This window comes from Emys orbicularis, chromosome 1, assembly GCF_028017835.1.
Source record: "Emys orbicularis isolate rEmyOrb1 chromosome 1, rEmyOrb1.hap1, whole genome shotgun sequence".
Taxonomy (NCBI): domain Eukaryota; kingdom Metazoa; phylum Chordata; order Testudines; family Emydidae; genus Emys; species Emys orbicularis.
The window spans coordinates 178,858,689-178,874,169 of record NC_088683.1 but is presented as its reverse complement, the minus strand read 5'-3'; the positions used below and the strand labels follow the sequence as shown (position 1 = coordinate 178,874,169).

The window sequence follows — 15,481 nt, the reverse complement described above, 5'->3', positions numbered from 1 at the left end:
CACCACCGGCTAAGATTACAAGTGGGTAGAATTCCTGCTCACATACCAAGAAGTGCATACAGAAGGGTGAAAGGAAGGAAACTATTAAAGGGAAAGCTTTGTCTCTCAGGGATCAATCAACAGGAATATTCATATTATAGCAATTTCTTTACATCTACCTAATAAATCACTTGGGGGAAAGACATTAACAAGCACAAAAAAAACAAACAAACAAAAAAACCACAACCCAAGACAGCTCATATCTGCTGTCTCTGATGGGGCTGTTCTATTCTAAGATGAAGTTTGCAGTTTCCAAGTATGAGACAGACATGTATATGACAAACTTAGGGACTTACTAAGGTGTGACATTGTAATATTCTTGTGGAGTCACAGTTTTCAGTCCACCAAAGTAGTCCAGGACCCAGATATTGGTGATGTTGAATTTGGCAAAGAACCAGTTATGATCTCGAGGCCAGCTTGCCATCTCAGGGTGTCGACTGAATAATGCTAGCTTTGCAAAGACAGCTTCTGTATCATTCACCTAACAAGTAACCAGCAACATATTACAAAAGATGTAAACTTCATTGGTAAAAGACAAATGTAGAGGCATTTTAAATCAACTGCCAATAAGAATATTCTACTAACATGATAAAAAAATAAATTTCCCCCCCAAATTATAGTATCCCCACATCCACCCAGAGACAGGGAGGGTTCACCAGATTAAGGTTTGCCCCAGAAAGCTAGATACATCTACCAACAGGAGTTCCTCTGTAGCATGGGTATATCCACCATTCTAAATATCACCCCTGGAAATTAACAAGCAGTAACTCTTATAATTAAATATTATCCAGTGAGAGAAACAATATCCATAGAAAAGCACTGCACCCTGAGTGATGCTGTATGACAATTTAAAGTGAGGAGAAAGATAAATCCCATGAAAGTTTGCATTTATTCAATATTATTTCTTTAAAATATCAACTAATGCCAAAGACTATATCTGTTGAAGAGACCAATCATTTGGTAATAGTGAGTAAAAAATAATAGAGTGCCATATAGCAGCTTTGCAAGTTTCCTTGTAGGATACTCGGTTTCTTTCACCTGAAGAAGAGGAGCGTTCTTGAGTATGTTTACTGGATATCACTGACACTTGTTTACTTACTAGTTTGATCTCTTTGGAAATTAAGAATATTTGATATTCCCATTGCTCTTCTGGCCACAATAAAGTACTACTTCAGCTACACATTAAGTTCTTTCCCCCATAAGAGAAAAGCTAGTTTCAGACAAAGAATAGTAAGGTAATATCTTTAAGAAGCGATAATAATTTTGCTTGGGTACAAAGATGGGCCCCAGACTGAAACTACCCTGTTTGGGAAAATCATAGATAAATCTTTGAGACACTGTAATGAGACTAGGTGATGGTAACCGAAGGCTTGTCTACATGGTGGGATACTGAGCTTTACAGAGGTGCGGTTTCTAAAGCACACTAACGTATTGCACATTAATTAGTCCAGGTAGACCCTGTTCGTGTGCACTACATTGAAGCGCACCAGCAATGTTTACATGGAGCAATTAATGTACAACACATTAGTGTGCTTTAGAAATGATACCTCTATAGAGCACATGCTACAAGAGCTGAAAAAGGTGACTGTCTCAATGATGCAGTACTTGGTTTAATTCTACTTCTCAAGTGGATAACTTAATATTGATACAGAAACAACTTTTAGGAAACACAGGGTAGGGAGCAGGGATGGTAGCTTCATTATTTGGATAAACAAGTAAGTTTCAGCAAAAATCAGAAAGTTATATTAGTTCCTTTAAAGCTCAGAGACTCTGGCAAAAGATGTCAAATCCTTGTCTGAAGAGAGAGCAACCAGCAACAATAGCTATTCATTTATGCAAACTGCAGCCTGATAGTAGTGTCTTTTGTAAATAGTTCTGCAGTGGTTCAATAATTTACTGTGTATTAAATACATGTTTATCATGCATATTTTGGGGGGCCATCTCCCTTATTCTTGTATCCTCAAAGGCTAAAGAGGGCATAGCCTGACTAGATAAAAAAGAAAAAGGGAAAGTAAGACTAAGTAATTGAAGAGTAAGTACCTAAGCTGGAAAGAAACTGAACTAGGAAAAAACAAGGATGGAACTGCAGATAGCAAAGTTTATGAGATATTTTGCTACCCAGCCTAACATTGATATACAGACATTTATGGGTAATAGTGAGCAGCAAGCAGTCTAAACAGCAAAAGAGACCAGTGTGGTTTTCGGTTGTACATGCAGCAGTACCATATCATACAGCAGGGATGTAGTAGACCAGTGGTGGGCAACCTGTGCCCCATGGGCCACCCGTCAGGGCAATCCGCTGGTGGGCCGCAAGACAGTTTGTTTACATTGACTGTCCGCAGACACGGCCACCCGCAGGTCCCAGTGGCCGCGGTTCGCCGTTCCGGGCCAACAGGAGCTGCGGGAAGCAGCACAGGCCACAGGGACGGGCTGCAGGTTGCCCACTACTGTAGTAGACCCTTTCTACATGGCTGATGCAATGTTCCTGGTGCAGTTGTATCTTCTGGGCACTTAATTATCAAAAAAAATATTAAACTGGAGGGAGCTCAAATGAGTAATAAAAATGATGCGGGACTGAAGAACGGATTTACAAAGTAAGATTGAGAGCTAAATGTGGGAACAGTGAATTAAGGGATTGGGAAAATATAATGTACATGTATCTGAAGGGCATAAACACCAAGTAAGGAATTATTTAGGGTATTGCTAAGAGGGAATAATTATCAGTAATGAGATGATGCTAAAGGGAAAATTTTAGGCTGAATGACAAAGAGTCTAGTGTCCCACAGAAGGTTGCTAAAACTAACTTAGACTGAAAAAAGCACTAGTAAATGGTAGGAAACAATACTGTACTGCACCGGCAGGAAGATCAACAGATGATGCAATAATTTTTCCATCTTTAAACTCCTACAATTTTATGCCTCATACTAGCTGTTAACCAAGCAAAGTGGTAGAAGCCTAATCACTTGGGTCACTTAAAACTGGACTGAGCACTTAAAATAGTATCAAGTTATTTTGCACTGACAGAAGATTGGCTTAGATTTGTTAGTTCTTAAAAAAAAAAAAAGAACCACAGAAATTAGAGACTTCCCTCACTGTAGTAGCTCTGCCAAGAACAGCTCTATAGAATTATCTCTAGAGACTCTCAATGATACTTTAAGTATTGTTCAGAAGTTGTGAATTAATCTACCAATGCAAACTATGAGCTAGCTTGCTACATCGTCAAAGAGCTTAGCCTGAATCATTAGATTAGTTTGAATCTTTTCTGTCAAGTATGTAATGTTACACTTCTGTACAGAAGTTCTTAAATTTCTATTCTCTGTTCACTAAGGAGTATTGCTTTGTACATAATACTGTCCTGTTCAGTGCAGACTTTCAGTTGTTTACCTTATCAACAGTCCCAGAGAAGATAATGTGGGCACACAGGGGATTCTGGGGATCATAGCCTTTCTTCTTGCAGTAAGGAGTCTGTGCCAAGGACACTGTAAGGGAGGCATTTGCATCCACCTGAAATACAAGCAGTAAGTAATTGGCAAAGCTGTACCAAAACTATACATTACATAACTAAATTTGTTAAAATAAACTGATTGCAGGGTTGTCAATATCCCAGGAAATGCCAGGTACTGGTGAATACCAGCCTAAACCTGGTTTAAAATAATTGCATCAGTGTCCAGCAAGTTCAGAATGCATCTTTTCAAACATCCATTCAAAACTGAGGACTAGGCTCGGTCTATCCACTACATCAAAGCTGGTCTTCTGCTACAGAATGCTGGACTGTAGTCTACAACTCTGCATGCGTCAAGCCTATAACGCTGCATTATTGGTGTTTTTTTGTATCATCTAATGTTTTCAACTTTTGTTTATGCAATATTGAAAACTGACATGACATGAGTCATGATATATATAATTTCTTTGAGAAAATACCAAACCAATATGTATATAGACATTCCAATGTTCAGTATTATAGTTACATGTTAATATTACACCCCCTGCAGCTTTACTTTTTATTTGTAAAATCATAAATATACAAGTCTATTGTCTTATGTAACCGCAATCTGAATATGTAACTAAAACTACATGTAATGTGGTGTGCGTTTGAAACAGTTTTTTGTTTTTTTTAAATGCCTTAAACTGGGACTAACTAGTTTTTCCTGGGGTTGTAAAAATCTTGATTTTATCTGGTAAAAACACCTCTGGTAAATACCCATCCCTGAATGATTGTCACAAAAGGTATTTTCAAATTAAGTTCCAGGTAGTACCCAAAATGCTTAGTGAGAAGAAAGTTACCAACATTTGTCACCACCTTCTTATTCTAGTTATATTATTCTTCTAAAACTACTTTATTTGAAACCCTAGATAGATGGCCTCTGAATAGGTCTGGAAGACCACAGTTTAGAAGGTTCAAACAGCAAAATTTGTCTAACATACAATTGGAGGCCTCAAAAAATGGGCCTCATTAACACTTGAATTTAATGTATAATCTATATATCCTCAACTCCATCAACGTTTGAAGCTAGTTTTAAAAATCCAGTTTAAGTCAGGAGTGTAAAAATCTACTTGAAAGCAACTTCAACTGTTTAAAATAAAAAGCACTCAACTCCATTATGGTAGCACAAACATATCTGAAAGACTTACTATCTAGTTTAAAAAAATATATATCACTTTTGGCCTAAAAATAAGAATGACAGGTGTCTGTCCAAGAATAAATTAGAAAGGCCCAAAAGCTGACATGATGAGAATGCCTTAACTATAACTTGTCACACTTCGTGGTTGTCAACACATGCATGGAGATTTTTTAAATTTTACAAAAAATTAATTAATTTGTTGAAAACATCAAGGAATTTACATAGAAGCTTTTGTAGTAAGAATCCAGATCAGGAAAATCAGTTTTTCTTCCAAAGCTAGATGTGGAGGCGGTAAAAGTCAGTGTGCATTTAAGATACAGGTTATGGGTCCTGACCACATTAGCTATGTGGATGCAAATTCCTGGTATAGGTATGTTGCATCTGAAACCAAGATACATTGCATTAATGCAAGCCCTGCTTTAAAAATGGAGCAGTGCATCTATATCAGTGCAAAGACCCCCTAGTGTAGTCAGGCTCTAAGTGTATGTCAGGAAACAAACAATTCAACCGATGTTATCCCTCAAAAGGGGGGGGCAGAAGAGGAATACTTCAAAGAACTGCATTCCCATCATGGAGTGAACATTCACATGAACTTCTTCATTTTCAATATTTATAAGACTATAACACCCTCCCCCCAATGTTGTAGTCAAATCACATGCGCAGCCCCTTACGCCCATCCAAAGCCCTACTGGTCAATGGGGTTCCACACAGGGGCAAGAGTCCATCAGTGCAGATCCAATTGCGGAGGACTCATGTCTGTTTACAAGTCTGCTTAACCAATAATAGAAGATAAGCCTCATTCCTCTCAGCTTGGTTTCAGTTTACCAGGTTAGCAGTAATGGACTTCAAAGAAGGGCAAAATTTAAGTAAGTTCTGGTCCTCTAACTGATAAAGTAGAAATTATTAAGGCTTTTATCTCCTGAGGACAAGCTTCATATATAAATTAGGCCCCAAATGAATTTAGTTTGTAATTGCAAAGATCTGTAGAGCTTTTAGCTAGAGAAGGAAGGATATCTGCACAAACTTTTTGTAGGTCTGCTTAAGTTTCCAACTTTCTTGTGCATTTCTTTGATTTCAGAACCTGAAGTCTTCGTTCAAAACACTAGATTTAATATCATTTGACATTATATTTCACACCTCCCCCCAAACACAACTAAGAGTTCAATGTGCATCTGGGAAATTCCATTAGAATAGCTTATTTCAGCAAAAAAAAATTAAGTGACCTAAGCACTATACAAGTTCCCACTGCATTTATGGAACTACCGCCATCACGAGACTATGACAGTGCAGATACTCAAGTTACTCAACTCCAAAAAAGCTGAGTCATAGTTATTTGGTGTTATCTGCTGGCACAGGTCTCTATGTGATGGTGAACCAAACAGTTGACCTCTGTGCTGCAACAGCAGAATACAGATAGGAGAATACAACATCTGTGGGGGAGCTTTCTGATTGGAAAGAGCCTACTGAACCAGTACAATCTATAACAGTGTCAAAACAGTTAGGCAGGGGTCATAACATGCAGTGTTTGATCAAACCTCCATATTTCTTAAAACAGACAGTTTCATAAATGAAATATTACAAATAGAAATTAAAAGGGAAAAATGGTAACTACAAAGCATTCAGCATACCAGGTGAGGACTACAGACAGCTAATTCAAGAGGCAAATTGGCATTAGTTATATAGGCAAAGGCTAAAACAAAACTTCATGCTTGTTTTGCCCATGTTTTAGTTTTCTTTACAAGGAAAACAGGAGGGAAGAGAGGGGAAAGCACGTATTGGATTCTCCTCCAAATCTGTGTTTTTTAGACTGCACTCTTCAGCAGGGACTTGAGTGTGTGCAGACATGTAAAAATAAGTAGCACCATCCTGGGTATTACATAGTTTAATAATTTCTTTATTATACCATCACTATTGGTTCCTCATTCTTGGATCTCATGCTCCCAGTGGGAATCATGACACACTTCTATTACTTTTAAAATTATTTACAGAAGTAGTAGCAGTGACTAGTGCACAAAGCCTCTCCTGTCCCCTCCTCTACTGCATTGTACATACAACCAACTGCTGCTATCGCCTTAAGCGTGCTAAATCAGCCTAGTTAGTTCATTCTTCACCAAACCAAGAAAAGAAGTTTGGCAGGAGCGGATTAGGGACTTTCAGTGGTTGCTACTCTGACTCTCTGTCTCCTCTCATATGCCTTTTGTTTCAACTATAAATGAATTTAGTAAGTATTTGGTCTGAGCATCTCTTAAGCTCTTCAGGTACATCTACACTGCAAAAGACTCTGAATCACGTCAACTCACTTGGACTCATGTAACAGGGCTAAAAATAGCATTGTATATGTTCCCATTTGGGCTCTCAAACCCAGTGAGAGGATCTCAGAGCCCAGGCTCCAGACCAGTGGTAGGCAACCTGCAGCCCTCATGTGGCCCATCATTCCGCCCGCCGCTTCCCGCAGCTCCCACTGGCTAGGAACAGCGAACCGCAGCCACTGGGAGCTGCGGGGGGCCGTGCTGGGGGAGGGTCAACCTCAGCAAAATGTCTCACGGCCCACAATCAGCTTACCCTGATGTGCCGCATGCTACCCACTGGCTGCCCACCACTGCTCCAGACCAAGCAGGAATATCCACATCGATATTTTTAGCCTCACAGTGCAAGCCCCGTGAGCCCAAGTCAGTCAATCCGGGCTCGGACTAGCTGCCTCGTTTTTTTATTTTTGTTTTCCTGACGTATACACACACCCTGCCAATTTTTCAGCTCCCAAGTCCTTTGTGGCTCATTTGGTGCCTACCCTTCCCTTTTTGGAGTCCTCTGCTTCTTTATTCAGTGCCCCCTCTTACAGCTTCAGCAGTTTCATCTATTGGTGCATTTTTGTCATAGATTACCATGACATGTTTGAGAAGAGTTGCCTAGAGATTACTTTTCTGGCTGCTTGTAACATTCCACACGGATACATTAAAGGGATCTACAGAACCACCGGGGCAGAATGCTTGATGCTTTGCTGGTCAAGCGCTATAATATTTTTAGTCACCAGTCCTCTTCTGTACATTTAGCAGCTTCACTGTCTTCACTTTATTATACTTCTGATGTTTCCAGATGTTGTATTCCACAACGGCTATTTTAATCAGCACTCAAGTCATAGTAGTCACAGAGGAAAGAATGTTCCAACTCCTGAACAAAATATCACATACTACAAATATATTAGCAGCAAGTAGGTTAGGAAGTTAGCTCAGATATTTGAAAAAACAGCCTAATTCATATGCCAATATCCCTACTTTTATTTCAAATTTTCACACATTAATATTTGAACCTTTTGCAAGGATGCTAAGCAAAGGATCATTGCAATAAAGGAGTGATGCATCTTGCCATTTCCACATACCATAAGATGATTATTAACTTGCTTATTATCACTAATTATGGAACTTGTTGGGCAAGGATGTGTGCTAGTAACATCCAAATGAAGACAGATCTCAATATACACTTCCTTTGCCAATTCCCTTTGAACAGTAATCTTGGCATGCTTGAGACCCGTTCAGTGTGAGCAAAGCTCTCATGCGTATCACAACTGGCATGTGTGCCATGGGTACACAGGATATCGCAGCAGGGGTACAGCAACACTCACAAATGGGGGAGGAAGGACATGCTCAAAGGTAGCCTAAAATAGGGAACCCAGTCCCCTCTGCTGCTAGATCAAGCTTTGTCCCCTCCGAGTGGCACTGAAGACACACACCGGCCTAGACGAGCTCGGTCATTGCACTTGACTCACTGAGGGGCACCGGGGCGCGCGGAGAGGGCAGATGGCCCCGCCGCGGGGGGATGGTCCGCTAACACGGACGCGAACCCCACTGCACGGATTGGGGTCAGCGATCGCCCGCTGCGCCCAGCCCCATCCCTGCGGGCCCGGTGCCACACTCCTCCTCCAGCCGGGGCGGCGGGTCCCAGCGAGCAGGGCCCGACGCCCCCGGCCCCGCGCTCACCTGCAGGTCCTGCACGGACACCTCCAGCGCGGTGAGGTAGAGGTAGGGGACGCCGCTGCCGCGGGGGCCGGGCGGCCCGTCGCTCAGCGAGAAGACGTTGGCGAAGGGGCGGCCCCGCAGCGGCTCGCGCGCGGACAGCGTGGCCAGCGCCCCCCAGTCGCACTGGTGAACCACGTAGCGGGCCACGCGCGCCGCGTCGTCGTGCGGCGGGATCCCGGCCCCCCCGCCGGCCAGAAGCGCCAGCAGCGCCCAGGGCAGCAGCAGCATCGTAACTAAGATCGTAACTAACCCTGCTTTGCAGCTGGTGGCCAAGCGGTTTCCTCCTGAAGAGGTGGGGCCACACCATTCTCAGCCAATGGGCACCCACCACCCGGCCGTCTCCACCAATGAAGGCGCGTTGGATGCGCAACGGTATACAATATCCACTTCAGTGGGGCGTGGTCATTCTGCTTTCAGCCAATGGGCGCACGCCGCCCTCTCATGTCCGCCAATGAGCTCTGCCAGAGGGCGGGGCTAATGGGCATGAAGTCAGTCGGTTGTAAACATCACCGATTCTCGCACCAGCTCTGTGCGGCGGAAAGAGTCACTCAAATGTCAGCCAACGAATAAAGCCCCCTTCGGAATCTCTTCCAATAACAACTCGCACTGGGCGGGCAGAGGCGGGATTAAAGCGGAGTGAGTGGCACTCACAAACCTAGCTACTGGTTAGGTAAAACATAAACAAACTGGTCACGTGGGAGAAGGGGGGCAGCTGTGCGGCGACGAGGCCACTGACTCCCCAGGCGGCGGCGCGCGCGAGCTGCTGCGGTTCGCTCTTCCCTCTCCTTGCAGCACCCGGGCCCAGGCTACAGGGGGCGTTTGGTGCCCGGGTCTCTGTTGGACGCGCCCCGGATTTGTCCCAAGCGCCCTGCCCCCTCTAGAATTTTTTTGCATGGATATTGCCAGGGCTGGCCCAGGCTGGCGTCACAGCAGGGGGTAGGGCTGCCCCCTGGATACCATGGATTTATATAGCGGCATTATGCTCGGTTCTGTTTTAGTGTCTGTTCCTTTCCTAATGGTTCCTAGCTCTCCTTCTTGGGTGGTAACAGCTAATTTAGATGATGGATCCCATCATTCTCTACGTATCATTGGGATTATGTTTTCCAATGTGCGTTACCTTGCATTTATCAACATTGAATGTAATATGCTATTTTGTTGCCCAGTAACTGAGTTTAGTGAGAGCCCTTTGTAACTCATAGTTATATCCAAAGCTGACTGCCATCTTGAATACTTTTGTATTTTGAATACTTTTGTATGAACTGCAAACTTTGTCATCTCACTGTTTACCCCCTTTTTAGATCATTTATGAATATGTTGAACAGCACTCGTCCCAGTACAGATCTTTGGGAGACTTCGCTATTTACCTCTCTCCACTGTGAAAACTGACCATTTATTCCTCCTCTTTGTTTCCTATCTTTTAACCAGTTAGTGATCAGTGAGAGGGCCTTTCTTCTTATCCCATGACTGCCTACTTTGCTTAAAAGCCTTTGGTGAGGGACCTTGTCAAAAGCTTTCTGAAAGTCCAGGTATACTCGATACACTGGATCACCCTTGTCCACAAGTTTATTGACCCCCTCAAAGAATTCTAATAGATTGATGAGGCATCTAATAGATTAGCATGGCCTCAACCGGAAGAGGCGGGGCCTCTCGAGATTTAAAGGCCCTGGGGCACCGGCTGTGGCTGGGAGCCCCAGGGCCTTTAAATCACCCCGGGGCTCCCAGCTGCAGAGGTGGCTGGGAGCCCCCGGGGCTCAGGGGCAAATTAAAGGGCCCGGGGCTAGCTCCGGGCCCTTTAAATCCCCACCGCAGCTCCGGTAGCCGGGCTCGGGTGGGGATTCAAAGGGCCTGGAGCTCCCGCGGCTCGGGCGGGGATTCAAAGGGCTCGGGGCTCCCCGCAGCGGCCAGAGCACCGGGCCCTTTAAATCCCCGCTGCGGAAACCGGTGCAGCCATACCGGACCATACCGGCTTACTTTCACCTCTGTCTACATTGCAGTCAAAAGGTGATTGCAGCTTGATTAGACATACCAAAGCTAGCATTAATCTAGCTAGCTTGGGTCCCAGAGCAGTGAACCTGCAGCAGTACATGCTTCAGCATGTGCCAGCCCCATGGGTTTCTTGGCTTCACTGCTTTGGGACCTGAGCTAGCTAGATGAAAGCTAGCTGAGGTTTGTCTAGCTGAGCTGCACTCACACCTTGTAATTGCAGTACAAACATACCATTGAAACAGGTAGGCAGAGTAATCTGAGTACAGAGTAGAACACTCCCTCCCTCTCTCTTCTCTATTCAAGTCCCAGTTGGCATTTAATAGATCAATTAATAGTTCAAAGCCCAGCTATATAAAAGACTGAATTTGCTCTGTGAACTACTGTGACAGCTGCACTCCTTTGCAACAATGCAGATCACAAAACCCTGAATGAAGCAGGAGAGAGCTGGGGACAGAGCATTCTTAGTCGATGGGATCCGGCAACAGAGAAAACTTCTAGAGAAGATCAGGTGAATCCAGAATCAGACCATTTTTGGGAAACGTTGCAAAACCTGCTTTAAGAAAGCCTTTCCATCATAAATGATGCTCACAACATGAATCTCTGTTTCTATTTGTAAACCCCTACCAACTACCCCCAAAAAAACAAACTACCCCAAGCAGAGTTCTGACTCCAAAAAGGGATGAAGTGCAAGAAAATCGATGAAGTTCACTAGAGACTCTGCTGTTGCTGTCGATTTTACATGGAAGGTGCTGAAATACTACAGTGATGAGTGGCAGCATAAAACCCTAAATTAGATAGATAGCTGCCCCCAGAAGGCCCCCAACACTCTTTGTTTAATAGATTTTAAAGCCAGAAGAGACAATTGTGATCATCTGTCCTGAACTCCTCTATCACGTAGGCCATAGAATTTCACCCTGTGAATCTTGCATCTATTCTAAAAACTTGTACTTGAATTAGGTCATCGCTGTTAGCAAAAGACATCCAGTCTTGATTTAAATACTTCAACTGGTGGATAATTTACCAGATCCTTGGACTTTACCACATTCTTTGGCAGTCCGTTTACTACAATCCTGTGGTTTCAGACAGGTAGAATAAAGATTCTCACTGACTATTTTGTCCTCCTTGGCTTCGTGAGGGAGAGAGAGACCTGTGGGAGACAGATTAAAAAATTCTTCTGGTGCTGTCCCCTAACCCTTCAAAGCATAGGAGAACAGCTATTGAGTATGGAGCTGAACTGAGGGGAGAAAACTCTAGCTGCACAAGCAGCTGTTAGGGGTCCCACCAAAATGGTGGGAGAGCCACACAAGTCCCCTTGTTTATGGTGTGGGGGAAGTTAAGTTTCAGGGCAAGGGGCTAAGGAGAAAATAGGGGAGGAAAGGGAGCTGGAGATGAGAGGAAAGGAGACTGAATAGCAATTAATAGAAGGATATATTTAGAAAGGGAGGGAAACTTTGAAGGGGAAAAGACCGCATGGATGATGGGTGGGGGGGAAGAAGGAAGTACTGAAAAAAGTGAGCCCCAATAAAGGATGGGGGGAGGTAGACAATAGCAATTTTTTTCTTTTTTGAGATTTGACTGATTGTTAAAATATACACACTATTGTATATGGATATACCACTACCCCCTCACCCAGAAGGAGTCTGCTTCTGTTAATCCTTGCTGCAATCCTGTCCCCTAAGAACCTACAATAGTTAATTACTCCCTTGCCACCCTTCCACTGCCTTGACAGGGAGGGAGTACCGCTGGAGGAGTATGTGAGGGAATGTTATTGGGGACAAAGAAGGGCCTAAGAGGAGAGAACGTTAGTGAATAGAGGAGAGAGTGACTGGGACAGGGAAGAAATGATAGGGAGTAATGGAGACCAGTGGAACAAGGAAAGAACACCACAGGGGAAAAAAGAGAGGGAGGGGAAAGAGAGGAATGTAAGTGAAAGAAGGAAAGAGGGAGTTAGCAATTAAATATTATAGAAAAATTGGATTGAGGGAAACCAGACAGCTGAAGAAGACAGAAAAAAAACAACCTAAGATACAGTAGATGGAACAAATGGGGCAAAGGAAGGAGAAAGGTAAACAATGGAGATACAAGGAGGAGAACAAGGAGGCCTACTATGTTTTATTACTTCAATTATTAGACCAAAAGTGTAGTGTCAACAAGTAACAATTACCAACTTCCCATTAATCATGGCTTTTGGTTACAAAAGTGCTGGGCCAGTCTGGCGATAAGTGCCATTGAAAACAGTCTACAGCAGTATTTTTAAAAGAACCTTTCACTATTATCCCAGGAGTAGAAGTGTGTGAAGTATATTATGTATTTTACACACACTTCTAGGGATTTTTTTGTGCCCAGCCGTCTGACCCTGTTGGATCCTATTGCTCTCACAAGTTACCGATGCCATTATGAATCCTGAAACTGGATCCTCCACGGTGCAATAAAAATCTGCAGCTATTGTTAACTATATCATTCTTTAAAAAGGGGGAATAACTGGAAAAGGCGACGTTGGAGCATCCTCCTGACATGACAGTTTCAACAAACATCTAGAGGTTTCTTTGAATGTTTATCTTACTTTAAACTTGAAATGTTCATTCTGCTTCCCCCCTACTAGTCACAAGAGGGTGCTATTCTTTCAGCTTTGGTCGTTTGAATTGCAGAAGTTAATTAAATGGGCTGAGCCTGTAGAATCGTTCCCTGGATGTACTAGATGAATAAGAGATTGCTGGATACAGTATACCGATTGAACAGAGTGTACCAGGCTGAACAGTACTTGCTGGATGTACTGAACTGAATAGGGTTTACCAGGCTGAACAGTGCTTCCAGAATGTACCAGTTTGGTGCATTGGACTCAATGGGGTTCATACTTGCACAGTGCTGAGTGTACTGTATTGGACAAGGTATATTGGACTGAAGAATGCTGGCAAAATATCCTGAACTTTGGCCGTAGGGCAGACACTTAATGAGCAGTCACTTTGGGCACTCAGTGGGCAAGGACAAATACCCTGTGAGTCTACTGATGGCTTTTTTGCTGAAAGTATCACAAAACAATGGCAATAGTCCCAACATCAGGAAGAGGAGGCTGCGGTGCCAGTTGATGCCTCATTAGCACCTCCAACCCCAGCCAGTTCAGATCAACAGCTCATCAGAAATAAATCTTCTAGGCTTCTCTCTCTTCTCAAATATTTCTTCAAGAAAGGAGAAGGGCTCTTCTTCTTGCTCCACAAGGAGCTTGGGGTTCCAAAGCCCTTGCATAATGAGGTTGAGGGAACACTGCCAGCTGCTAGTTCTCTTTTTAACTCACATTCTTACCCACTTTGTAAAAATAACAAATATGCAGTACAGTCTTTCCATGGGCTGGTCCAGTCCTCTGTCCCCCCTCGGGGCTGGGCCATCCCTCTGTCCGGATAACATTGTTAGTGAATTAGTCTTGGTTTCTTTCCAGAGGCTGGGCTTAGGCCTTGTCTATCTCTGGATAGAATAGTCTAGCTATAAGCCAGGCAAGATCTCTTTCCGTCCTACCTGGTCTGTCTATGGGAACAACCAGCCCTCTCTGCAGATAACACAGTCCATCTTTGCACTGAGCCAGCTCTTAGTCTTTCTGTGGGCTAGACTAGTACTCTCTTCAGATACCACAGTCTAGCTGTGAGCTGGGGCAAGTTTCCTGTCTAGATCATATAGTCTCTCCATGAACAGGACCCTTTCTTTGTCTGGCTAATTCTTGTTGAGGGCTATGCAATCTCTGCCTGATAATGGTCAGTCTGTGAGCTGAGCCAGCTCTGCATTCAAGTGACAAGCAGAGAGATTAAAGCCACTTTCCCGCTATGTACCACAGAAAAGATTGACCTCTGATACAGTGCTGTCAGAAAGCTAAAATATTCAAGGCTTTGAAGTACCAGCCACTCAATGCCACATGAGACCCTCCATGCAAATTTGTTACTAAAAATGTTTGTAAGTATCAGCCCCAACGATCAGCCAATTCCTGTTCTGTTACAAATAGGAAATTGCATAAAACTTACCCTAAACATTGCAACATAAAAATATTGCATGTTAGAACTATAAGCCTGTATTTATTTTTCAGGAAAAGGTCCCAATTCAAACTGTGTGTGTTTAATTTACACAACTTCCAGTGATATGCTTTTTAAGCATTTTTTAAAGTGAATTTAGTGCTGGTTAAAAATGCCAGCTTGACAGTCAGAGAGGCTGAAGTCGTCTTTATCCTTACAAGAGTCATCGCACGGGTAATGGCATTACAGACTTCCTCCTCACAGTTCTGTACTCATGTGCCCGAAACCCTCTCCTGGAGGAGGGGCCACCTCAGGGGACTGAGCATGTGGTTCAGTCTCCAAGGTCCAATCAGTTCTTGGCCTCTCTGTTGAAACAGCTAAAAAAGAGGCCAGTTGTGATTGCGGTTTCTGTGATGTTGACGTTTGTCCACTGGGAATTGGACCTGACAGCACCAAATTCAGAGACATGCTGACGTCTGGTACCAATATACATAGATTAGCGCAGCTCCTGGGCTCTGACTGTATTTTTTAAATTATATCTAAATTAAGGCTTGCTGTATATTAAACTGGTGATTTATTCTACTTGGAACAGTTTTGCCATGGCCAGTGACAGGATGAGTTTTGTGCCGGTGGCAGGAACGGCGCCAGGGTTTTTGCCGCCCTAGGCAGCAGTGCTCCTCCTCAGAGCATTCGGCGGCGGGGGTCCTTCCGCTCCGCGTCTTCAGGGCGCTTCGGCGGCGGGTCCCAGAGCGAGTGAAGGACCCGCCGCCGAAGCGCCCCGAAGACGTGGAGCGGAAGGACCCCCTGCCGCCGAATTTCCGCCAGG

The 15,481-nt window shown here is 43.7% G+C and overlaps 1 protein-coding gene across 1 annotated transcript; it reads right to left on the bottom strand.

Moving 5' to 3' along the window:
• Positions 1–334: 334 nt before the first annotated feature.
• Positions 335–15,123, bottom strand: CREG1 (cellular repressor of E1A stimulated genes 1). The gene is made up of 5 exons (XM_065420397.1): positions 14,928–15,123; positions 11,682–11,807; positions 8,636–8,958; positions 3,424–3,543; positions 335–520 (listed from the first exon to the last, which is right to left on the bottom strand). The coding sequence occupies exons 1-5, from the start codon at positions 15,121–15,123 to the stop codon at positions 335–337; spliced, it is 951 nt and encodes a 316-aa protein (XP_065276469.1).
• Positions 15,124–15,481: the final 358 nt, after the last annotated feature.

Coding starts and splice junctions, on each gene's coding strand:
- CREG1 (XM_065420397.1), bottom strand. CDS start 15,123: ATGTCTCTGAATTTGGTGCTGTCAGGTCCAATTCCCAGTGGACAAACG. Junction 11,808..14,927: donor AGAGGGTTTCGGGCACATGA/GTACAGAACTGT, acceptor TGTCTCCCACAG/GTCTCTCTCTCCCTCACGAA. Junction 3,544..8,635: donor TGTCCGTGCAGGACCTGCAG/GTGAGCGCGGGG, acceptor CTTGTATTTCAG/GTGGATGCAAATGCCTCCCT.